The 26,459-nt window shown below is 46.7% G+C and overlaps 1 protein-coding gene across 1 annotated transcript in view; it reads left to right on the forward strand.

Moving 5' to 3' along the window:
- SNRNP200 (small nuclear ribonucleoprotein U5 subunit 200) overlaps nt 1-17,176 on the forward strand; it is a 983,530-nt gene extending 966,354 nt beyond the window's left edge. The window contains exons 43-45 of the mRNA XM_069619090.1: nt 15,696-15,777; nt 16,084-16,176; nt 16,532-17,176. Of these exons, the coding sequence (XP_069475191.1) occupies nt 15,696-15,777; nt 16,084-16,176; nt 16,532-16,675 (319 nt within the window). The 3' untranslated portion in view covers nt 16,676-17,176. The remainder of the gene's footprint in view (nt 1-15,695; nt 15,778-16,083; nt 16,177-16,531) is intronic.
- Nucleotides 17,177-26,459: the final 9,283 nt, after the last annotated feature.

Consider the following 26,459-nt stretch of genomic DNA (forward strand, 5'->3'; position numbering starts at 1 on the left):
GAATACGTCGGAGGACCCAATCCCCTCGAAGAACAAGTTACTCTCTTACCTGGTAACGTTCTTTCGATGGGATGGTCCGACGACGTATTCCATATCGCTCCCTCCCTGCCTTCCCCGCTACAGAACTTCTTATGCGATTGCAGCTTACGTTTCCGCAAGGCTTTGTGTGGTCAGACTGGCAGAAGACTGGTGCCACATGTTCTGGGAAAAAACTACAACTGAGGCTACGGCCGTTGTGCGTCCTACTTATAACATCCAGTGCCGTCGGAGGAGGTCCTCGAGGGCGGCGTATCGACGTCATCGACGCAGACGCCAAAAGATTTTCCGAAGCAGCACAGCCGTGGTGATTACTTGATTACTGTCATAGATATGTCATAGATATAGAATAATTCGTCGGACCATCCCATCGAAAGAACGTTACCAGGTAAGAGAGTAACTTGTTCTACTGATTTAGAAACTAAGAGTGTACAGTATTGAAGTGTATTTGTGTGTTACTATTATATTGCTCCCTTCTGAAGAAGGCATATTCCGACTGACTGATAAATAAATGAATAATTGTTTATGCAAGAAACCTTGAGTGTAAGAGTTTATTTGAATACTTGTAACTGTTAATCTCTGTAAGTACCCTACAGCTCGCATTGACCCCTCTTGAAATAAGCCCGCCTGCTCAACACGCTACCAAAACTGTTTAGTACAACCTTATACCAAAGGTCAGAGTTGTTTGTAGTGTTCCCAGAGGGTACTGCATACGAACTTTGCCTAGCATATTAGTTCACCCAAGATATGTAAGAGCAATTAAAAGGGAAGCCCAAAGTCAGCCCAGCACCACTGCATTTTAAATGTATTGTGCTCCCAAAGGAAAATGCCTAAAGTCCAAAAGTTAAAGGGAACTATAATTCCATACACACACTATGGGGGGACATAACAAGATCACCCATTAAAAGAGTAAAGGACTAGGGGAGAGGGTGAAAAAGATTCCCGCTCACCTAGGAACAAGGGGAAAATAATCACCAAGTCCCGCAAAAAATGTTCTGTGGTTGACACAGGTCAGGAAAATTATCACACATATGAAAATCTTAGCTAACATTATGTAGCAATTTCAGAACTGAGAGGCCAGGAAGAAGGTCAAAGAACGACATGGCCAAGGGACAGGCATACATCTCATGGTACAGCCGTTGTAGTGTGCATGGTACTGTTTGGCATTATGCAGTAAAGTGCACAAGTAAAAAGTCAAAAACACGACAGAAAAAGATTTGCTGCCACTTGCCCATCCTGGACACATTGTGCTTGTAACCACAAAGGTGCAAACGAAAAGGTTATAAGGATACAAAGTATCCGAACTGCACTTTACTTTAGGGTGATGTGTGCAATTTTAAACATACAAGAAATTAACTAAGGGAGACAGTCTCCCAGTACTCATAGTCTTAGGGACTGATGAGGTTCCCTATACAAATGAGCATAAAACAAACACATTTGGTTCATGGATAGCCATTGGGACTGATCAGTGCCTCCAAAATGGATGGGCTAAGCAAGGTAAGTTAAGTAAAAAGACTTGTCTTCAAAAGTCTGAAATGTCAAAAACAAAAGTAAAACGTTCGGGGGGGAGGGGGTGTCGAAGAGGTGGTTGGAGGAAGTCCATAAATGTCTATGGATGGAGAGCACTAAAAATAAAATCTTTTCTTACAGCTGCCTAGCACCGTGGCTAGGTCCTTCAGAGTTCTCCTGCTGCAGAGCCCTTCTTGATATTGGACATTTTGAGTACTTCTTTTGTGGGATCCTCTTGTCTGGACACCATCTTCCTCTTGGACTTCATCTGGACCGGGGACCACAAACCATTACTAGTTTTTCTGATGTAAGCAGCACTAGTGGTAGGCTCCCCTGGTCTTTAGACCCCAATCCTGTAGTCGGTCACTCCCTCTAAGGTCATCTGCCTCTGGGTGCAGAGGTGTTTCCTTCACCCCCACCACCACGCTAAGCATCCTTGGTCTAAATCTGCAACTGGTTCTCCTGGTCTGCTGAAACTTTGGGTTTGTTCTCTACAGCAGGTGTCCCTCAGAATCCCCTGCTTTCTGGTTTCCACTCCTGTTGTTGTGGGAAGTAATACCTTGTTTTTACCCTTAACCGCAGCAGGCCAGTTAGGTTTGCCCCATTGATCCCTATGAGAGCTGAACTCTGAAAATTATCCATGTTCCCCCTTGGGAGCATTGAGTTTCCTGGATAGTAGATGTATATCTAAAATATGCTAGTGATTTTCACATCTTTTCAGAAGAATAAATCACTGTTTCTCACGCTGTAGCATTACTTAAAATATCCAAACTCTCAAAATCTGTTTCTACAGAGTTTTGGGGTGAACAGCGTCCTTCAATGACTCTGTACTGCATTTCATTTACCTATTTAGCTGATTGTGGTGACTATTATGGTTTGCCCAATTGTTTAACCATTTTTCTCTTCTTTTACCTGTAATGTGCATATCGGTTTTTTTATAACGCACCTAATACTGTACCAGAGTTTGGTTTCTAAGCACGGATCCGGGATTCAAAGCTCTGGTACTCTGCGTGGTCTTGCATCCCAGACCAGCGTGTTGCCCCTGTGCTATACTCCGTTAGGATGTATCCCTTAAATTAGGTTTTGAACATTATGGGAGACATTTGTTCAACCCATTACTCCCTTCAATATGCCTACTGTGTAGTATTTCCAAAGTTATTCCATGAAAAGTGTTTCTAAGCTTAATGCACATTGCCCATGCGATAAGCGCAGGAAGTCTTGATTCTATTACAGACACGGAGGCGAGCATTATGCTTTTCTTCTTTATTTACTGCTCAACAGCAATTCAAAACTTTCTTTTAATCTATTTTTTTTTTTTAGAAAGTATGCCCAACTGGCTTAAAAAATGAAAATAAACAAAACCTAGTTAATCAGGACAACAAATCGCAAGAATCTTAGAAGCTCTTAAGTCTTAGCCTCATTTTGGTCCACCAGTGGAAGTCTCTTAGCAAGTATAAACCTCCGTGTCTCTAGGTACTTTCCTCTTCTTTTTCCCTTTCGCTGCAAAAACTCCTGCAACATCCAGTAGCTCCAACTTTAAATAACTTTAAACAACGTGCATCCTCTCTGCAACTCCTCGTCAGCTGGATCCTTTGACTTTCCCTCAATCCCGGTTACTCTTCTGCTCTTCTCCTACCAACAAAGAGAAGATAATCAACGTTAGGGTCGGGAACTCCTCTTAACATCTCAATGATAGTAATGCAGTACTACATTAATTACAATCTCAAATTCTGCAGGGCGGGATAATGCTTGCCTGCGTGTCTTTAATAGAATCAAGACTTCCTGTGCTTATTGCATGGGCAATCTGTATTCTATTACAAGACCGGAGGCGAGCATTATGCTTCAAAGCTTTGTATCACTGCCGCTGTAATATTCGCTTAAAATAGAGATTTCTGAATTCTGAGTCACTGGACCCATCTGCGGCTTTCATGATCTCCTGCAGCAGAACTCCCGCTGCAAAAGCTCCGGAAGCCATAGCTCCTCTGGCTGAATGCGCTCCAAATACAGATATGTCTATCCCTGCTAATTCCATGATTTCCTTCACCCATCTTGCTATAGTAGCTGGAGCTACAGCTTTGTAAGGCTTCCTGTGCGCAATAAGCAGTTGAGCCACTCCTACCAGTCTTATCGCGGCTGTAGCTGCTCCATATCTCTTTATGCACTGCGCTACGCAGAGGTTGCTGTTATCTGCAAAATACGGCTAAGTAATTATCCTGGAATTGGTCTTAGTGCGCTGCGCTATGTTGAATGCCACTCCCTCCGGATAGAACATTTTCCGGTCTATCTTAAGAGCTTTCACATCTGAAATATGTCTACACAAAACCAAACCTGGTAAGGTGGCTAGCTTCCCTGACAGTTGCTTCTCTGACAGGAGCTTGTTTCTTGGCCATTGCTCCAACATGTGCAAGACCTTTGTGACGTCCCACAGAACTGAATACTTAGGCCGCGGGGCCCTGCTTACTTTAACACCTTTGAGAAGTCTTACTACCGCTGGATGTTCTCCCTCTAGTACGCCATCCACCAGCTCGCGGCCTGCCGAAATGGCTTACCTATACACCCCTATCGTTCTGAATGCTTTCCCCTCTGTGCTAAGAGACGCCAGGAAGTTTGACATGCGCTATACGGGCTGAAATGGGAGGAATACTCCTCTCCCTGCACCATAGTTACCATGCTTGCCAAGCGGAATTATAGCTCCTGACTGTCGAGGGAGCCCATGATACTTTGATGAGCTCTGTAGCCTCTTCTGAAAGTCCCGGCAAGCACCATTGTCGCCTGAAATTCTGCAGGCCAAGAGCGTGAATCGGAGGGTGAGGCGAGGCGCTCCTGCTGGATCTAAAAGGAGATCCCCTCGGTGTAAGATCCTCTGAGGGAAATCCATGGAAAGTTCCATCAGAATCGGAAACCAGGCTTGAGAACTCCATTCCGGAACTACCATCACTAACTCTGCCTTGTCCCTGCGCACCTTCGCCAGCGCTCTGGCTATCATCGCAAAGGGGGGAAAGGCGTAATGGACGTGTAGTCCCCAAACTTGTAGGAATGCATCCATTCCCTGCGCTTCCGGGTCTAATCTCCAACTGAAGTAGTGCTGCAGCTGTGCGTTTAGTCTGGAGGCAAACAGATCTGTATGAAATGGCCCCCATCTGTGCTGCAACTTGTTGAAGACTGATTTGTGTAGTCTCCAGTCGCTGGAATCTACCAGATAGCGGGAATTCCAGTCAGCCACGGTATTCTACGCTCCCGCAAGATATTCCGCTTTGACTGAAATGTTCCTGCTTAGACAGAAGTGCCAGAAATCCTTGGCAATCTCCACTAGCATTTTGGGCTTTGTTCCTCCCAGCTTGTTGATATACTTCACTGCGGATATATTGTTCATGCGTAGCAGAATGCAGCATTTCGCTCTGTCCTTGGAAAAGGCTTTCACTGCAAATGACCCCGCTAGCAGCTCCAAACAGTTGATGTGCAGCTCTAGCTCTTCTGGGGACATCTTTCCTCCTGTTTCTGTGTGAACGCACCTGGCTCCCCAGCCTGACCTGCTGACGTCTGATTCTATTATGAGCTCTGGCAGGTCTCCGAAGATGGCTCTGCCGTTCCATGCTTCCATATTGTGCAGCCACCATCGGAGCTCTGTCCTGCTGTCCTCATCCAACTGGACCTGATGATGGTATCTCCATCCCTTCTGAAGGTACTTGATCTTGAGCCTCTGAAGGGCTCAATAGTGTAAAGGCCCGGGGAAAATAGCCTGAATCGAGGCCGCAAGAAGCCCCACTATCCTGGCTAAATTCCGAAGCGAAATAAACTGTCTCCCCAGGGCTGTCCTCCGGTCCTTTTTGATTGATCTTATTTTGGCAGGCGGAAGGGCTAGCACGGGCTTCCTCGTGTCTATGGTGAAACCTAGGAATTCCAGTTTCTTGCATGGAACTTGCTCTGATTTCTCTTTGCTGATCAAGAAGCCTAGGCTGGAGATGAGAGCAGTCGACCACTGAACCTGCCTCAGAAGTTCTCCCTGCTCTCTGCCATGAGAAGGATGTCGTCCAAGTATATGATCATCCTTATTCCTTGTTCTCTCATTGTGGTGGCTATAAGCCTCATTAGCTTTGTGAAGGCCCAAGGCGCTGACGCTAGCTTGAAGGGCAATGTCTTGAACTGCCATATCTCCTCTTTCCACTCGAAGCGTAGGAAGCGCCGGTGTGCTGGAGCTACGGGAATTGTGAGGCATGCGTCTTTTAAATCTAGACGAGCTAGCCAATCGTTCCTTCTTAGGAGGTCCGCCAATAAGTGCATTTCCTCCATCTTGAAGTGTCTGTATACTAGCCACCTGTTCAGCTCCTTCAAATTGATAACTGGTCTCACCTTTCCTTTGCGGTGTACCAAGAACATGTTGCTCAGGAAACTGTCTGCATGGGGCTGAGTCCTCTCTATCGCCTGTTTTCGCGCCAGTGCCTCTAACTCTGCATCCAGTAGGGCTATCTCCTCCTCTGAGGAACGCTTGCGCTGAGGGGGATGGGCCTGAGACGGCTCTTCTATGAAGTCTAGATGAAATCCATGAGCTGTCTGAAGCACCCACGCGTCTGCTGATAATTCGCACCAATTGCTCATAAAAAGCAACATCCTCCTGCCCACTGGGGGATCATTCGCTGTGCTCTCTCACCTGTGGCACTATTCTGCTGTCTGAAGTATCCTCTTCCTCGGCGCCCTCTGAAGCCTCTGCCTCTGTTCGGGAAGAACGCGTCTTGTTGGCGCGACTTCCAGTATTGGGCCCTTGGGTCTCTTGGTGTAATTATGACGGCCGGACGAGCGACCCCTGTTGCGGCCAGCCCCTGCAAAAACCTGAGTGGGGAACACTTTTCTAATCGATGCTTGGGCCTTCTCAAACGCAGTATAGGTCCCTGCAAACTTATTCATCTTTGACGAATGTGTCGCCGAAGAGAAGGCCTTGCGCCCCTTCTCCTGCCTCGTACGAGGCTAAGTCTCCTAACTTGTCTATCTTCAAGAGCATAGACCTACGTCTCTCTGCTGAAATAGCGATATTCGCATTCCCTAGGAGACGCACGGTGCGTTGAGCCCATCCCACTAGTGCGTACGGGTCCACCGGCTCTCCAGTGTCCTTTGCCCTCTCCGCGAGGTCCATAATTTTAGCTATGGGGCCTGTTAAATCCAATATTTTATCTTGACATGACCGCCATGCGCGATCCATCCCTCTTCTAGCGTCCTTACCGGCCTTCGTGATGAAAGTCAACATTTTAGAGTCAAGCTCCGGGGTCTCCGCCACCTTCCCCGAGAGCTCTGGCCTATGACATTCTGATCTCAATCTGAACCTGGTCTCTTTCTCTAGAGGTTTCCTTAATTTCTGGGACATGTATAGCGCCACTTTAGGGGATGGCGTCCAATCGGTTGATCTCGGATGCCTGATGGCCTCAGGCTCAAAGATATCCGACATTTCTGATGTTTGTTATTCTGCTTAGAATCACATGCTGTGCATAGGTCCGACATCCAGTGGTCACTGCGGAGTATTGCATTTTGTTTTTCGTAGTCGAAAAGGGGACGTCGACCAGGCGTGTCTGAAACACTATCCCTATAGTGACGTGCGTTGTACCCACAATCCCTCACGCGTCGAGGTCCCTCAGATTGTTTTTTTCCGCCCAGCTTCTGGTCGCCTTCACGCGGAGCTCCTCGAGAGACATTGCAACCCTCGACCTTTGGTCGTTTCTTCTACGAAGATTAATACAGCACTCCCTCGACGCAGTGTAGCTGTTCTCCGCCGAGCAAAATCGTCGACGGAGGGTCGAGCGGAGGAAATCTTCGGCGCTGCCGAACACGTGGCCTGGCCTCGCTGGCCACATACAGTAGGGAGAGTGGGGTCGTGGGACATCTCTGGGTCTTTCTGAGAATGCCTTTCCCTTTCCCCTTCCTTTCCCTGGGGGTGTTTATCGCGATTTATTGCCTCTGCTATGGAGAGGACACCATTTAGGTTTTGCCCACTTTGTAAAGGCAAATTCACTTGGAAGGACAAGCACTCACGGTGTAACCGCTGCTTGCCTCTCGATCACAAAGAGGAAGGGTGCGCGGCTTGTCGGCTTCTGAAGCCTAAAACTCTAAAAGACCGTAGGGTTAAAAGGTGGGCGGCCTACGCGATGTCGAAGGCCGAAGGTTCACCCGCCGCTGCTACCACCGACAGTGACGAGGAACGCGATGACACGACCTCCGCCACGGAAGTCGAAACCCCCTCTAAGGAGCGCTTACGCGCTTCGTCGTCTGTCCCCGGCCCCGACGGGCTCGGCTCACGCCCTGCTTATGGGGATGAACACCCCGGCGACACTGACGCACACAAAGTTTCACATAAAGATAAGCACACAACCCATGGCTCTTCTTCGTCTAAGTCGAAGAGAGCTTCGGCGCCCAAGGAGACGCAGGTTCCACCGGCGGCCTCCTCGGACCGTTCGGGTTCGAAGCCCCTCTCGCAACCGCAGCCGCGACCTGCGACTGGGCTTTCGGCAAACAAGGGCGCCACCACCAAACCATCGGCCGGTGCGCATCAACAGAAGGCGCAGACCGCCGTACAGCGCTCGATACCCATAGCGTCGAAAACTCAAGCTTCCGCCGACAAGAATGTCGCCGATAGCTTAGCCAGGATCGTTGTAGCCGACGCCCAAAAGCGTACGCCGAAGATTTCGTCGAGCGTTACGCATAGATCAAAGGATACGCCGAAAACACCCGAAGGAAAGCAGGGACTACCCCCTTCAGTCAGGGAGTCTCTCGACACACCTGAGGGTTTTGACGAGGGCGACGGGACACTTTCCTCGACGCTTTGGGAGAGGTCGAGCCATTTCGAGGTAGACAACTCGAGTTTTCCCCCGCTAGACCGCTCTGGGGTACCCCATGAAACTATGGAGAGACTCCACCTCTGTATGGAGAGGATGGAAAAGTTTGAGTACCCAAGCCCCTCTAACTCTCAGAAGAACTAGAGAAGGGCCTCAAGACGACCCCAGAGCCAAAAAACCGAGGCTGGTCGATCCCCTGCTGGACACAGCCTCAAACTTCCAAGATGTATATGACCTCACTGGGGAGGAACAATACTTCGAGGAAGAAGATGATTTCATGGACAACGAAGGACAGAACCAGGAGGAATGTCTAGAAGACAGAACAGACATTACAGAAGAAGGCTTCGGGATTAGCCCAGGAGAAGGACCTTCGCACCCCTGGCAATCACCATCAGTGTGTTCCGACACTGATGCCCTAAATCTAACTCCTCCGGATAATTCTCCAGTTAGGAACACGTCTCCAATTGACGATCAGCCTACTTTCAATGCACTGTTGCGCAGAGCAGCAGCGCATTTCGAACTGGACACTGGAGAACTCTCTCCAGAATTAGACTTTGTAGAAAGAGTCATTAAAGAAAAACCCCCGGTCAGCCAGACCATTCCACTCCTCGCCTCAGTTAAAAGGAGGATCACCCCGTCGCTGTCCACTCCCGCATTGATCAGAGGGGTCAATCCACGGATTGAGAAACTTTTCGCTCCTTCACCCTCAGACCCGCTCTATATTAGGGGACATTCCATACCGGACTCCCTAGTTGTATCTAATACTAGAAAGAGGGCAGGGGTACCACTTTCCACCAGTGAGGCACCCCCTGACAAGGAGGGCAAGAGGCTATATGCCCTTGCAAAGAGAGTTACTTCCTCGGCTGCCTTCTCAGCAAGAATTGCCAACAACAATTCCTTGCTTGCTAGCTACGCAGACGCGCAGTGGGCCAAACTGCGCAAAGACGCAGAGGAAGCACCGGAGCCTTTACGTACACGCCTACTGTCGACTATTGGCGAAGGAACACAAGTGAACCAGAGCATTGTAAAAAACTCTCTGGACGCGGCAGAAACAGCAGGACGTTCCCTGGTACAAGGAATACTCCTAAAGCGCCATGTATGGCTGCGCAACTCAGGCTTTAAACCGGAGACACAGGCGTCTTTAATAAATAAACCTGTTGAGGACGCTAACCTCTTCGGAAAAGCGGTAGATGAAGCCCTAGAGATGGCCAAAAAAGAGTTCGACACTATCAAGACTCTTGACCAGATCTCTAAGCCCACTACCAGACGCGGCTATGGCAACAAGCGCTTTTTTCGTGGCCAACGGCAACAACAACAAGGTCAGCATCAGCAATACCCTGCCACCAATTACCAAGCCAATAGTGGGCAGTACAGCCAAAGAGGCCAACGCCGGGGCAAAGGGAGAGGTCGGGGATCCACCCCCATAGGCTCCCAAGCCCCCAACAACTCCAAGTGACGCGAAGATTCGCGTCCCCTCCCATGCAACACCGGTCGGGGGCCGGATAACATCCTTGCTTCCTGCATGGGAGGAGATAACGTCAGACCGTTGGGTACTTTCCACCGTAGCCCACGGATACTGTATCGAATTCAACAGTTCCCCATCCTACAAACCCCCGAGGGGACGGCGGTTGACGCCAGAACATCTTGCCATCCTTCTTCAAGAAGTACAACAACTGCTGGAAAAAGGAGCCATAGAGGTCGTGCCTCTATCTCAGGTAACGGAAGGTATTTATTCAGTGTACTTCCTTGTACCCAAAAAGGATCTAACCATGCGCCCTGTATTAGATCTGCGCCCAGCGAACAAGTTTATCAAACCCCAAAAGTTTCGTATGGTGACCTTACAGGATGTAATCCCGCTGCTTTCACAGGGAGATTACATGACAACATTGGACATTAAAGATGCATACTTTCATATTTCAATGTTGCCAGCGCACAGAAAATACCTAAGGTTCATGATAGAGGGCAAACACTACCAGTTCAAGGTGCTACCCTTCGGTATAGCTTCAGCACCAAGGGTATTCACAAAGGTACTGGCAGTGGCTGCGGCCCACCTGCGCAGGTTGTCCATCCCAGTTTACCCTTACCTCGACGACTGGCTCATAACAGGGGACTCCTACGAAACATGTTTCTCCAATACCCAAAAGACGGTAGACCTTTTGTTCCAACTGGGCTTCTCCATCAACGAAAAGAAGTCCAGTCTAGACCCCAGTCAAATCAAACAATTCCTAGGGGCTCTAATTCAAACAAGGGACGGCCTCGTCTTCCCCTCCAAAGAGAGGGTCCAAAACATGCTGTTTCAGATCCCCCAATATGTGACCGGCCGAGAGGTGACGGTACGCAAAGCAATGCGCTTGCTAGGAATGATGGCGTCGTGTATTTATTTGGTACCTCACGCGCGCCTGCGCATGCGCCCAATGCAAGAGTGGCTCAACAGCCAGTGGTGTCAGGCCAGCGGACAATGGGACGATCTAGTGGTGGTCTCGCAGGCCTTGGTTCTCTCGCTACAGTGGTGGACAAAGGGGAACATGGAAAAAGGAAAACCCTTTGTCACACCCGCGGCGGAAGCCACTCTAACCACAGACGCATCCCTCACAGGATGGGGTGCTCACCTATCCCATCAGACTGCTCACGGAGTGTGGACTCCGAACGTAGCATCCAAACACATCAATCTACTGGAGCTACTAGCGGTATTCAAGGCGCTAAAAGCCTTCCAAGAACACCTACAAGGCAAGACAGTAATGGTCCTTACGGACAGCACTACAGCCATGTACTACATCAACAAGCAGGGGGGCACCCACTCTCCAGGCTTGTCCAAACTGTCCCAGAATATATGGAAGTGGGCTCTCAAACAGGACATGTTCCTACTGTCACTACATGTACCCGGGGAACTCAATCCGCTGGCAGACAGACTCAGCAGAGATTTCCCCCTGCCCGAAGAGTACGAATGGCGTCTGCACGAAGACATCGTCTTCGACGTCTTCACACAATGGGGATTCCCAGAAATAGACCTGTTCGCAACCCTGGAGAACTCTCAATGCCTAAGTTACGCCTCCAGGTACCCCCAGAACCAATCCAAGGGGAACGGTCTATCGATGCAATGGTCAGGGAAATTTGTTTACGCTTTTCCCCCGACTCCCCTTCTCAACAAGGTGGTGCACAAGATGCACCAGGAACAAGTGACCATGATACTGGTGGCCCCAATGTGGGCCCGACAGCCATGGTTCGCTCACTTGATGGAGATGTCTCTATCTCCCCTAGTAAAACTCCCCTGCCCGTACAACATGCTGTCTCAGAACAAGGGCAGGACTCTGCACCCATGCCCCCAGAACATGAATTTAGCAGCTTGGCTCCTGAGGTCATAGAGTTCGGACATCTACAACTCCCGCAAAGATGCATGGACATCCTCAGGGAAGCCAGAAAACCGAACACTCGCCACTGCTATTCTAGCAAGTGGAAGAGATTTGTCATCTGGTGCAAGAGTAAAAGCATCAACCCTATTGACTGCTCTCCCACACATGTGGTACTATACCTAACCCATCTCTTGGATTCAGGCCTAGTGTTTAACTCCATTAAAGTCCACCTAGCGGCACTTTCTGCATACACCACCTCCCAACTCAGTGTCGTGGTGGAGGATCCCAGTTATAAAGGCATTCATGGAGGGAGTAAAAAGAATACACCCCCCGATAGCTGACCCTGCTCCCGGATGGGACCTTAATGTGGTACTTACCAGACTCATGGGCTCTCCATTCGAACCCATGCACAAAGCATCCCTTAAACACCTTACTCTTAAGACTGCTTTTTTAATAGCTATCACCTCCATCAGGAGAGTAAGTGAACTTCAGGCTCTTTCTATTCTAGACCCCTTTGTTACAGTTCACAAAGATAAAGTGGTTCTACGCACTCACCCTAGGTTTGCTCCGAAATTTATTTCTAAATTCCACGTAAACCAGTCTATAGAACTACCAACGTTCTTTCAAAATCCTTCCAATTTGGGAGAAAGGACTCTGCACACACTTGATGTACGCAGGGCGGTCATGTTCTACATGGAAAGAACCAGACCATTGAGGAAGACTAATCAGTTCTTCGTCTCGGTGGCAGCAGGAAGAGAAGGAGATGCGGTTTCAAAATCCACTATTTCTAGATGGATTGTTCAATGCATCACTCTCTGCTATACTCTTGCTAAGAGAGAACTACCCTTTAAGCCAAGAGCACACTCTACTCGAGGCACGGGGGCATCCATAGCATTCATTGCAAATGTTCCCCTTGAGTCCATCTGCAAAGCGGCTACCTGGAGTTCTGTGCACACCTTTACAAAACACTACTGTCTAGATACACACTCTAGATCTGACTCCCAGGTGGGACAGGCAGTATTACGACACCTTTTCTCTACTGTTCCTTCTCATAACCCACCGCCAACTCCGGGTACTGCTCGCTAGTCTATGCACAGCATGTGATTCTAAGCAGAATAACAAACATCAGAAGAGAATGCATTACTTACCGTAAAAGCATTTCTGATGGTTGTATCTGCTTAGATTCACATGCGCCCACCCTTCCTCCCCGCTCGGATGGAAGGAACATAGACTTCCTTTATATATCTCTCTCTCTTTCTGTACTCACTCACGTCTAGAAGGCTCCCTCAGGGCAGAAAAAATACAAACAGAGGGACCTCGACGCGTGAGGGATTGTGGGTACAACGCACGTCACTATAGGGATAGTGTTTCAGACACGCCTGGTCGACGTCCCCTTTTCGACTACGAAAAACAAAATGCAATACTCCGCAGTGACCACTGGATGTCGGACCTATGCACAGCATGTGAATCTAAGCAGATACAACCATCAGAAATGCTTTTACGGTAAGTAATGCATTCTCATCTTCCTCGGGGGCACCCTCCACCAAGCTTGCTTCTTTCTCTGTCTCTTTCTTTGCCGTATTACTCCCTGACAGACTTCTTTCTTCTTCCTCCTGCTCATCGTATTCATCCGAGAAAGAAGGTACAACCCCTATGTTTTTCACCCCTGGGGTAGGGGGGACGAGGCCGGACACTGCTGTTCTAGCAAGGAACGCATCCTTCAGCCTGTTAAAGGCGTCAGCTGCCTCCTGGGGCTTTTCTCTCCCCCCCTTATCTAAGCCCGGGGGTGGTGGGGTTAGAAGAGTGCTTCCTTTTCCGGGCTGCCTTACACCCCCTATGTTCCTTTAGAGGCATAAAGGTGGAGGTCCCCTACCTAGGTCTTCTTTACCGCCATCTTTGGTGCCCAATATACTTTCCAGGACTTGAAGCCTGTCCTGTATAGGCTGGACCCCTTGAGCCACTGCTCTAACAACAAGGGAATCTCCCAGAACTTAAAGCTCTGAGAGAGGTCTATTTCCTCCTCTTGCAGCTCCTGTTCCTGGTCAGACTACGCCACCCCGTACTCCTCTCCCCTGTCACAGGCCATCTCTGCCTGACAAATAGGGTTGTTCTCTGGCGCTCTGTAAGTCTGTTTGGACTTGCCTGCTTGAGTGTCAATCACAGAGTGTTTTATTATGTCTCACTTTTTTTCTCGTATATAAGCCTCTTAACGTGATCGCGCACTCCTTAGGAATCGGTCCCCACTGCTCGCCGGAGCTGTGAGATTGAATACGTTCGAGTAATGAACGTCGAGGGGAAATGACCGTCCGCGCATGCGCGGAGCGCTCTGGCTGCACTGCCACTGTGTTCTTGGCTTTCGAGCGTTACGCGCGATTCGCGCCTTTTTCCATCTCTGAGGAAATGGGCTCCCAGAAGAAAGCAAAGTCACTCGCGGAGTCCCCATTCCCTCCTAATGCGCCCTGCCGGAGCAGTGAAATGCCTCCCACGGACACCGAACTTAAATCGCTCGCTGCTGCTAATAATGTAACGCCCACCGATGTGCGAGGTATATTTTACTGATCCTGCACGCCGCTATGTATGTAACATGCCCACTCAATAATATGAAACACCAACACGCCACAATGCATTAACAAGGCTATAACATTCATGAAGGGCACTTAACTGTCGAGCCAGCAAAAAAAGAAAGTACCTAGCGACACTGAGGTTTATACTTACTAAGAGACTTCCATTGGTGGACCAAACTGAGGCTAAGACTACAGAGCCTCTAAGATTCTTGGGATTTGTGGTCCTGATGAACTATGTTTTGTTTATTTTCGTTTTTTAAGCCAGTTGGGCATACTTTCTTTAAAGAAAAAACAGTTTAAAAGATAAAGTTTTGAATTGCTGTTGAGCAGTAAATAAAGAAGAAAAGCATAATGCTCGCTTCAAGGTCTTGTAATAGAATTAATGAACCCAGGCTGCTCCTCAACGTTGCCATGGAGATCATTTTGGACAATCCTGATGGACACTGTGTGTGTTCACTGAAATTTTCTTACAGCCCTCACCAGACCAGAGGGCTTTAGAAAACCCTCCTTAACAGGCCCCGTTATCCAAGAATTCCCTACTGTCTTGTTCTTTCTGGCATGTAACCTTATTTGCCTCATAGAAGATATCTGATAGTTGTTCCAGAACAGTCAAATTGTGTTTTGTCTAGTGAATCAACCAACATTGTTACACAGTGCAAGAAGATCTTTTCTCTTACAGATAGTCCAGTATTAGTTTCTACTTGCCATCAATTGCTTTTAACTGGTTGCATTGGCTGAAGTTCCACAGTATCTAGGTGGTTGTTTCATTCGAGTGAAATATTTTGTCCAGTATCCTAGGCCATCTTAAACTTCAGCATCTCTCTGCCAGTTTCCATTCAAACTGGTGCAGAGGTGGCTACAAATTTGTTCTGTAACACTGCAAAGAGATGTTTCCATGATACAGGTTATCTAGTTCCCTTATAAACTTTTACTAGTAGCTACGTTTTGGTAGGAAGTTTCAGTGATGTTGCTGCAAAGCGGTTTAGTTGTATTATAACTTGGACATGCTCCGGTCGCCTCTCCACTGTGTAATTGACACTTGAGTATTCCCTTGGATAGTATTGAAGGGGCCAATGAATTTGAGTAGGATACTTATTGTAGTAGCTACTATAGCCATGCAGTCCCTTCATTGAAGTCACCCGCTTTGCAACCCTTGAACTCGATTCAAGTTAGAATATACTCACATGTTCTAGCATAAATATGTCGGAGGGGAGAGAAGCCATGTTGCAGTGGTATGTTGTTGCATGCAGTCAAAGGGTGGAATCATCCACTCTTCAGTATGTTAGTGCTTTGTACTTGCTTGGGTGCTGGGATGGGGCACATAATGGTCTCTAACATTTGTTTATCTTTGTGATAATAGGGTTGGTGTAGATGGGGAATGTGATGGCATCTAATCCTCTTGTGTATCATCTTTTTAGCGGGGGACCGGTGGTTGTGCTGGTTCAGTTGGAGCGAGAGGAGGAGGTCACAGGTCCTGTCATTGCTCCACTCTTCCCTCAAGTAAGTTATCACACTCCAGAGGTTAAGTTAAATACAATGTGTGTTTGGTGTATTTAGCTGTTATATGGAAACTTGAAGTAATGCCACAGATCCCTGAAAGGAGAATAGAGAGCGTAAAAACTGAGGTGACTGGCCTGGGGAGGAAGGATGGGCATGCTCCAAATGGATGGGTTTGGAAAGGAGTGGAAGCCTTGGAGGGGGTGTAGTGGGTTAAGTAGAGACTTGGACAGGGGATGAAAGTGTTCCATTAGAGGTATAGGAATGGAAGGGGACAAGTATTGGTTTAATTGTAATTTTACTTTTCAGAAACGTGAAGAAGGATGGTGGGTCGTAATTGGAGATGCAAAGTCCAACAGTCTGATTTCTATTAAGAGGTTAACACTGCAGCAGAAAGCCAAGGTGAGAGGGGCATGGGAGACTTGGTGTGCTGAGAGGTTGGAGGTTAACTGAAGCCTTTTGTGATGGGTGCTAAAAAAGGTTCTGCTGCTATTCGAGGCACAGTTATGGCTTGTAAACTGCAGCTGGATATGATTTCACATTCATTATCAGGACTACTATTGGTGAATTAAAAAGCCAGTTGAGTACTTTAAGGACTGAGCGTGAATCCTGATACTACCTGTAATTAGCAGGCATCCAAAATGCACTTGTGCTATTAAAGGACTCTAACCTCAATCATATTCACACTTCTTAGACTGGCTGCTGAATGAAGGGCCTGTGTAGATATCAAGCTTAATGATTTTTGTTTATCTTTCAGGTGAAGCTGGATTTTGTGGCTCCTGCCACCGGCACACACAACTACACTCTTTACTTCATGAGCGACGCCTACATGGGCTGTGACCAAGAGTACAAATTCAGCATCGATGTGAAGGAAGCAGAGAGTGAGAGTGATTCAGACTGAGGCGGCTAAAAGGACTGACTGACTGCCTGTGTGTGTGTGGCAAACATCATTTCCTGATGATTGCCCATGGAGAAGGGGAAAATACTCATCAGCCTCTGACCCGAAGGCACGTTTATGGCTTCCTGTCATGTCGCTGAATGGACTGTTTTTTGTGTGACTTGGAGACATTGGTAGTGCCACCAACGAAAGGATTAACACAATCTAATGACAGAGTCTAGAATTTGTGGGTCTCGCTCCCAGAAAAGACAATTCGGCCCTTCTGCCTGCAGTTGGGCTGTTCATTACTTTGATCTCAGACTGCATTTGAAAGCAGCATCTAAGCTACCAGGACTCCCTATGGAGAGTGCTGATGTGGAACTGATCTTAGAAGGCGGCTAAGGATTCATTACTGTTTTTCAAAAATGGACATTCTTGTACAGTTAGGGTTTTTAATATGCTGCAGGACAGGTTTGACTACCATATTTCATGTCAATAAACTGAATTCTGCATCCCACATTAAAATGGGAAGGTTTTTAATTTCCTAACACTGAAATTAGAATTCTGGGTGGAGCATAGAGCAAGCTCTTCCGTAACTGGAATTGAACTGGCTGTGTGCAACAATATCAGGACCTCACGCTTTTGCAAAATATAGTAAATTTGGCAAAGTTGTATGCTTTATACTACCTTTTTTAACTAGACATTTGGTGTATAGATGTCTTTGGTTTAAAAAAAAAAAAAAGCAAAGCACAGCCGAGTGGGCGGTCCTGGGGACATATTCGTCATTGGACCCGTTGTTAAATGTTAACTGGCATCCCGCAGTGTCCTTGGAATTGGTCTATCCTAAATTGGGGCTTGTTGAGATGGATTTTCAGAATCTGCCCGTGGACAGATTCTTAAAGGCCATCCTATTCCGAGGAACAAGGACAAACAGTAAGGCCTAGCCAAACACTACATTGGTAGTGTGACGGAACAGCACAGCTTAGAATTATGTATTTATTCATTTGTAAAGTGCACATAGCTGAAAGGCAACTAGGCGCTGATTAATGCTTAAGGATATGGTTACAACTTTGATGTCTTGGAGGCATTACATTACCGGGTGCAAAGTACATTACATATAGAGCATAAACGCTCAGACAATTGCATTACAAGTTACACAGTACATTACAGATAGAGCAATAGGCATTCAGAGCATAAAATGTTAAACAGTAAATTTGCATTACGTTCCAAAGCAAGAATCACACAATTTACAGATTTATATATTGTTGCTGATCCTTATCCTAATTAGTACTGGAATGAGGGGCTGAAGGACTATTGCAGGTCAGATCTGAAGAGCAGGGTTTTAAGGATTTTTCTGAATGACCAGAAGGACACGTCATTTCTCAGATTGTAGGGATTTAGGAGGTCGTGAGAACGGTGACGGTTTGTTAAGCACACACAGAGCACTCTTTATAATACAAATTAGGCAGAATGTAGACAAATAGTTATTATTAAGGCCTTGAACAACACTTACGGAAAAAACGCAGGTGTTAGGGAGTTTTACACATGTTACTGTCTGTGACAGAACTTAGAAAATCCCACATTGGATGTACAGAGTTCAGCTCTTATGTTTGGCATGAACCACACAAAGGTATAAACTACCAAAACGTAAGGCAAAAAAGTTAGTGATATCTATGTCCGCTCCGCGGACACACTTCCCTGTTCGCTCCGCGGACAGGACACTGATTGGCTAATGGACTTGCGTCATGTCCACAGACACACAACGTGTTTGCTGATTGGTTGGTGTGAAGCATGAGGTGCAACAGATTTTTGGCAACGCCCACCATCTTGGATTCGTGGACATCGTCCGGTGTCCGCAGACATCGTGGTAAAAACATATAAAAAAAACACAACATTGCACTTGACAAATTTATGAAATAACCTCTGGGGAGTTGAGGGGTGATGAGGATGGGATGGAATATGGCTGCAAGAAGCAAAAAACTGGTGTTTTTCACCGCGAACAGTTTGGATGTTGGCGAGCAGTCCTGTGTAAGTTCGCGGACACCTCTGCATTACTGGTTTGTTGAAAAGCAGTTCTTAGATGGCTTATAACTTTGGCGCCACTTAGTGGAACTGCATGTAATTTTGCAATTATATTCCTGACCTGATCCCGAATGAGTTTGCAAAGTTTGGTGGGATTCTGTCAAGAGGGGGCAAAATTAGAGGGGGAGTCCCAAAATAATGTAAAGGCTTATAAATGAGATGCCATTTGATGAATCTACACTTAATTTGCCAAACTGATAATAGATCTAAATGTTTTTGCAAAGTTTGGTGGGATTTTCTCAAGAGGGGGCCGAATTAGAGGGGTGGTCCCAAAATAATGTAAAGGCTTATAAATGTTAATTGTTAAAGGTATTTGTATCGCGCACCGTCCCCAACGGATTTGGTCCCCAGGCACTCTGGCGGTTCTGCAAACGAGAAGGTGGGATGGGTTCATAGGTGAAGCGGGAGTAGGATAGTGAGAGTGGTGGTGTTCTGTTGGTAGCTTCAACTCTGTATACACCGGGTGCTGAGCTTTGGTGCAAGTATCGGATCGATGTCAGTCCTCATGTGCTGTTGGTGCGGCTTATGTGGTGTTGCAGTGTTGTGAAGTGCGTGCAGGATGTTGTGCGAGAGATGGTTGTGTGAGATTTTTGAGTGAGATAAGTCTGCAGAAATGCTGAGTATTTTGTTAGTGGGTTGTAAGTTTAACATTCACAACTCTGAGTGTGGCACTCGCCAATCCTCTCTCAATCTCATCAGGGTGGGCGAACGGGGTTATGCCTGGCAGGGTTCTAGGTTTGTGTGAGGTGCTCCCTGTGCTGTTCTAAAGCGCTCTGTAAGTGTTCTAATTGCTCCTCGCCGTTCTATTGTAGCAAGCTCTGTAGGTGTTCTAATGCTGATGGATTTATTAGTGTGGGTTGGGTGTCTGTTCTCCTCCTTGGGTGCTGGAGCTGGTGTTGCGGTCTCCTCTCACAAACTTTCTATCTAATTGTGTCTGCTGGGGGTTTGGATATGGTACGGCCGGGAGGCAGTGGATGAGTCGTTTAAGGGCTTTCGTCTCGGTCTGAGTATGTGATCAGTCTATGGTGACCTCCTTTTGTGGCCATTTCCCATAATATCTTATGGTCTGTCGTGGGATCCGTTCTTTGGGTTCTGTGTATGTCCATTTTGGGAGTGACCGAGGTTGGTGTTATTTTCATCGTTGTTTAACGGGGTGGGCATTCTAGTGCGTCGCTGTTGCAGTTACGCTGTGAAGAGCCATGATTTGAGAAGTTTCCTGACTGCTAGGTGGTTTGTTGTGTTCCGTATATTCTTAGGTAGGTCATTCCATGTTTTCAGTGCCTGGTGAGAGAAAGAGGATCCTTAGTTTTCTTCTGTTATATGGTTGTGGTTCCAGGCGTATGTCGGTGCTTGATCTCAGTGTTCTTGTTGGTTGATATAGGTGTAGTTTATCACTTAGGAATTCTGCGCCTTGTTTGTGTATTGCTCTGTGTGTGATACGCATGGACTTGAACTTTATTCGCTGTTTTAATGGTAGCCAGTGTAGTATTTTTAGCGCGGGTGTGATGTGTTCTCTTCTGGGTAGCTTGAGGAGAAGTCCGGCTGCTGCATTTTGTATGCGTTGTATTTTTTTAGAAGTCGTTCGGGCATACCCAGGTATAGGCTATTGGCGTAATCTACTCAGGACATGATCAGAGCGATGATGGTAAGTGTTTTGTTGGCCAACGACAGGAACGGTAGGATCCTTTTTGCTGCTCGCAGGAGGAAGAAACATTTCTTGAGTAGAGCGTTTACTTGTGGCTCTAGAGTGAGGTTGTTATCCATCAGGACCCCTAGGATTTTTACAGTTGATGATGGTGCTGGTGTGGTGCCGAGCTCTCTTGGCCAGGGGATGTAGCTGATGTCTCCTCCCTTTTTTGAACAATCATTATCTCTGTTTTTCCTGGGTTGATTTTGAGGTGGTTGAGGTTCATCCAGTTGAATATATCACAAAGGCAATTCTCTAGTGTAGTGTTTTCTTCTCGGGTGTTTTGTATGTTGAAGATTATTTGAGTATCGTCGGCATAGTTGTAGCATGTGAGGCCGTGTTTTTTTTATGAATTTTAATAAGTACATGTAGATGTTGAATAGAAGCGGGGAGAAAGGTGATCCTTGTGGTATTCCGCACGTGGAGCCACTAGGTTTGGACTTAAAAGGTTAAATCCATATGGCTTTGTTTCCATTTGTTAGGAAGGATTTGATCCATAGCAGGGCGATGTCTGTTATTCCTAGTCCTTCTAATCTCTTTATGAGGAAGTCGTGGTTGACAGTGTTGAAAGCTGCGGATAGATCAAGGAGAATCAAGGCGGTACTGTTGTCCGAGTCTGCGTTCGTTTTTAGGTTGTCCCATATTGAGAGGAGAGCTGATTCTGTTCCTCTCATTGGTCTGAAACTAGCTTGTGCCTGGTCTGGTAGGCAGTGCTCTCCTATGAATTCTTGGGTTATTTTGTAGACATACGTTTCTAGCTGTTTGGCTATGTAGGGTATGTTGGAAAAGGGTCTGTAGTTAGATAAGTCCTCTACATTTCCTGTTGTGTCTTTGAGTAGCGGCTTGATGTAAGCCGATTTGAAGGCCTGTGGTACTTTACCTGTTGAGATTGAGAGGTTGAGGAGATTCCTGTGGTATTCCATGGGGGTTCCTTGTTTGAGAATTGTTTTGTATATGTCCAGGGGGCAGGGGTCTTTAGGAGAACCTGATTTGCTGCTTTGGTTTACCAGTTTGGTAACAAAAATGAAGCAGCGTTCTAGGTTGAGACCAGTTTAATTTGGAACAAGGGGACTAGGTCTCATGTATTGCATATGCGAGCAAAGAAAAAGTTGTCCCCTTTCCCAGTTTATAAATTCTATGTGGCCCTCCTTAGATTGATGGGGGCATAAACATGTTCCTGCCTTGTCTGTCTGAATCGTCACTGAATGTTAGACAAGGGGACTACTGAGGAGCTCTTCACATTTCTCTACATTGGTCGCGGTCTGTCTGTTTCTATAGTTTGTTAATGTTAAAGGACATTTGTACCTGTAAGAATGTAGGACGCATTAAATGTTGCACCACTTGGGGTTGAGGTTTCCTCTGTTTCACTCTCTCTTCCATCGACAGTCTATGCTTTGGGTGATTTTTTTCAAGACCTGTTCCCCTTTCTTCCTCTTCATTTCCAGTTTTGTTGTTCCCCTGTTCCTCAACTCCGTCCTCTAGTGCTTCCTGTAGCACCTGCTCTTAGTCTTCTTACTCCCTCCACTCCTTACTGCAGGGCGAATCCAGTTTAAGTCTGGTTGTTCTACCAGCTCATCCAAGCTTCTTCTTCTTCTCCTCCCAAAATATTCCTTGATTTTCTTTTGGATGTTCTTGCTAGTGACCGTATATTCTGAACCCCTTTTCCAGTGATTCGTCTGCTCAACTTGGCTCTCTTTCCCATTGAGCTCTTTTTCTGGCAGCTGTCTTGCTCCATGTACTTGAGCCTTGGTTGTTAGCAGATTGTTGGGGGGGGCTCTCTGATGTGCCACCAGTCGGAGTTGACCCTGTTGTAGTGGAGTGTGCCACAGGTTCCAGATAGGAGCCGTCCCACTCTGGCACCTTTTTCAGGTCGAGGTGGGCTGTGCTCCTTAATTTAATTTTTAGTTTAGGAACAATGTTCTTACTTGGATTGTTTTCCCCTGTTTGCCCAGGAGTACAGGATATTTGTCACTAGCTATAGCAGAAAGAGTTCAAGCCGCCTTGTCCTATGGTTTGCTGCCGGTGCTACTCTTATTCTGTAACTTTCCCCTGTTTTGGGTGCAAAACAACTACAAATTCAGTAGTTTCTTTATTGATCCTGGAGGGGGCCCAGGCCCTGTGTTTTCTTTATCCTTGTTGTCCATAGACGCACAGTGCCTCTCGTTTTTCTTTCTTTCTGTGAGTTCTAAAATATGTTAATGTTAAAGGACATTTGTACCGTGCACTATCACCACCAGAGTGGTCCCCTGGCGCTATGGCGGCTCTGAAAGAGGAGGGAAGGTTGAGTTAGTGGGAGGATGCAGGAAAAGTGCGAGAGAGCAGCGATGTGCTGTTGGCGGCCTCAGCCCGGTGGGTGCGTTGGCTGGGCCTGGGGTGTTTGCGGCTGGTATTCGTTGTGTACTTTTGTGCGAGTCTGTGCCTTTTTGTTTTGTTGTTGCAATGTAGTGAAGCTTGTGCGGTTTGTTGTGCTTTAGGTTTGGTTGTGTTTGGTTTGGAGTTTGAGAGGTGTATGTAGAGGGGAAATTGTAAGTGGAGTTGGTTAGTTGGCATCTCTATCCTGAATTGAAACGCTAGGCTTGCGTAGTCTCCCCTGTATCGGCTCTGTCCTGATCTGGGTCCATCTGACATTCTGAGGTTCCTTACTTCTCTGGCCCCCACCTCTATCCGGCTCGCTCATATCCCCCCCTGTCCTCCCAACATACTCCTGTGGCCAGTGCACCTGTCTATGTCCAGAAGTCAGGTAGTGTGGTGAACTGCCAATATCTCAACCATTCCACAACACTGTGGTATCTGTTGGTAACTAGGCGGCGGGTGGAGATGTTGGGTGGGATTGGCTGGGGTAGTTGACTCGGTCTCCGTGCGTGTCGATGTGTTCCAGTCCGGTGTCACCCGTCCAGGTGCCATAGGAGCTTCCTTGTCATTTCTGGGGCCGTCTGTGTCCTTTTCAGTTTAGTCATCCTTTTTCTCTTTTTTGTTTTCAGTTTGCGTCTGAGGTGTTGAAGAGCCAGGTTTTTAGTGATTTCCTAAATTTTAGGTGATTGTCAGTGTTTATTTCTTTTGGGATGTTGTTCCAGGTTTTTGAGGCTAGGTGGTAGGAGGTGCCTCCAAGTTTTTTCTTAAGGTATGGTTTGAGTTCCAGGCGGACTTTGTTGCTTGATCAGAGGGGTCTCGTTGGTTTGTATATTATTTTCTTTTGTTGGAATTCTGCTCCTTGTCCGCTGATTTCCCTGTGCGTTATGCACATTGTTTTGAAGGTGATGCAATGTTTTACTGGGAGCCAGTGTAGTGTTTTTAGGGCAGGAGTGATGTGGTCTCTTCTGGAGAGTTTGAGGAGTAGTCTTGCTGCTGCATTTTGCATCCGTTGCAGTTTCTTCAGGAGGTATTCTTGCATTCCGAGGTAGAGGCTGTTAGCATAGTCGATTGTTGACATGATTGGGGCGACGATAGTGAATGTTTTGTGCGTGAAGGAGAGGAAAGGTAGAATTCTTCTTGCCGTGTGGAGGAGGAAGAAACATTTCTTCACTGTTGCATTTATTTGTGGTTCTAAGGTTAGGGTGTTCATTAGGACTCCCAGATTTTTACTACCTTCGATGGTGTTGGTACGTTTCCCATTTCTGTAGGCCATGGGATGGTGGTTTCGTTCTCTTGGTCTTTGGATATGATCATGATTTCTGTCTTTCCTGGGTTGATTTTCAGGTTGTTGGCATTCATCCAGTTGAAGACTTTTTAGACAATTGATTAGGGTTGAATGAGCAGCATCTGTATCTTTGATTTTGTAGATGATTTGAGTATCATCTGCGTAGTTGTAACATATAATGTTGTATTTCTTGAAGATTTTGATGACCGGAGTCTGGTGAATGTTGAGATATAGTGGAGATAGTGAGGATCCTTGTGGCACTCCAGTCGTTAACTCGTGGAGTGGATTTGAATGGTTTAATCCATACGGTTTCTGTTCTGTGTGCTAGGAATGATTTGGTCCAGAGTAGTGCTGTGTCTGTTATGCCTATGTCTTCTAGTCTTTTAATCAGGGTGTTGTGGCTAACTGTCAAATGCTGCAGAGATGTCGAGTAGAATAAGGGCTGAGGTAGTGTTCGAGTTTGCGTTAGTTTTGAGGTCATCCCGGATGGATAATAGTGCTGTTTCCATTCCTCTTGCTGGTCTGAAACCGACTTGAGCTTGGTCTAGCAGGTGGTGTTTTTCTACATGTTCTTGGGTTATTTTATATATGTACGTTTCTAGAAGTTTTGCTGGGTAGGGGATGTTAGAGATCGGCCTGTAGTTGGAGGGGTCTTCTACGTCGCCACTTGTGTTTTTCAGGAGTGGCTTGATGTATGCTGATTTGAAGATCCTCAGTACAGTCCCTGTTGCTAGTGATAGATTTAGAAGGTTTCTGTAGTGTTTTGCTGGCGTTCCTTGCGCGAGGATTGACTTGTAGATGTCTGGGGGACATGGGTCCGTGGGTGATCCAGCTTTCTTGCTTTGTTTTACCAGCATTGCGAATGCCTCTGCTGATATTTCAGGAAAGCTTTTGAGGTTGTGCTGTGGTTCCGTGTTAGGATCGTTAGGTTGTATGTTGTGGTTGTGTTATCGCAGCCAGGTGGGTTTCTCATTTCTTTAATGATGCTAAACATTTCTTTTTGTGTGTTGGTGGCATTGGTGATTCTGTCATCATAATTTCTTCTCTTCGCCTTTTGAATTTCCTTCTTGTATGCGCGGATTTGTTTCTGGAACAGTGTTTTTTTTCCTGGGTTGTATTCTTTCCTCCATTCCAGTTCCATTTTTTTGTTTTCCTCTTTCATGGCGTTTAACAGTGGGGTGGACCATTTTGCCATTGCTCTTTTTTTTGATGGGGTGAATGGTTTTTCTGGGGCGATCTTGTCTTTTGTATCTGTGATCCATTTGTGTAGTAGCTCTGCTTTCCCGTCTAGGTCAGCTAGCTCCAGTTCTGTAGTTGAGGGTTTGGTTAATTCCAGTTGTTCGAATAGGTTGCTTTCTTTGACGTTTTTCCAGTTTTTTTGTGGTGGTTGAGTTTCGGGGGTTGGATGCAGACTTGAGTAGGCAGAGTGATCATGACTGGGATGATGAGATGGTCGCTCCACAGTATTTGTATCGGCGATGCCGTGGTGATGAGTTTTTTTCGTTGGCGAAAATTGCTTCGAGGGTGTGTCCTGCCGAGTGAGTTGCCCCTTTGACTAGTTGTCGTAGTTTCATGGTGGTGAGTTGTTCAATCAGTGAGTTTTGGGAGTGATTGTCTTCAAACCAGATGTTGAAGTCCCCCAGGATGATTAGGTGTTCGTGATGGCTAAGTTGGTGATGGCTTCTATGAAGTTGCATCATATGTCGGGGGTCTGTACACCAGGATGAATGTGATGTTGGTTTTTGGGCTCGCTGTTAGGTGTATTACCATGGTTTCACAGTTGAGGATGTTGAGAGGTTAGTCAGTTTTTATTTTCAGGTGTTCTTTGAATGCTATTGCGATACCTCCTCCTTTTTTGTTTTTTCTGTTTATTTGCAGGCATTTGAAGTTTGTTGGAAGGCAGTTTTGGAGTGTGATTTTGTAGTTGTCGTCCAGCCATGTTTCTGTGATGAACAAGATGTCCATGCCGTTGTCGTCGAGTAGATAGAAGATCTCGGTTGAGTGTTTTGACATGGATCTTGCGTTTTATTAGATTGCAGTGAAGTTTGGAGGTGTTTGGTTTGGACTTTCTTGTTGAGGTCGTCTTCTGATCGGTGTTGAGGTTTTCTTCCTGGTCGATCTCTTATTGGGCTGTGGGTTTCGAGGTGTCACCGTCTTCAAAGAGTTCTTCTAGGTTTTTTTTTTGTTTTCATCGGGTTCGTCTTCCGGGAGTTTTGGTTGTTGATTGGAAGTTCTTCTTGCTTTGGTGATGTAGGGTGTTCTCGCATAGGTCGTGTGTTTGTTGTTTTTTGTGGTGTTCCTTCTTCTACTTGCTTGTGTTGGGTTGTTTGATGCAGCTGCTTCTAACGTTGGGTTGGATTGCTGTGGTTGCCTGTTGTCAGCGAGGTATGGAGTTAGGTACA

The sequence above is a fragment of the Ambystoma mexicanum genome, chromosome 10 (genome assembly GCF_040938575.1).
Source record: "Ambystoma mexicanum isolate Mex_15411 chromosome 10, UKY_AmexF1_1, whole genome shotgun sequence".
Classification (NCBI taxonomy): domain Eukaryota; kingdom Metazoa; phylum Chordata; class Amphibia; order Caudata; family Ambystomatidae; genus Ambystoma; species Ambystoma mexicanum.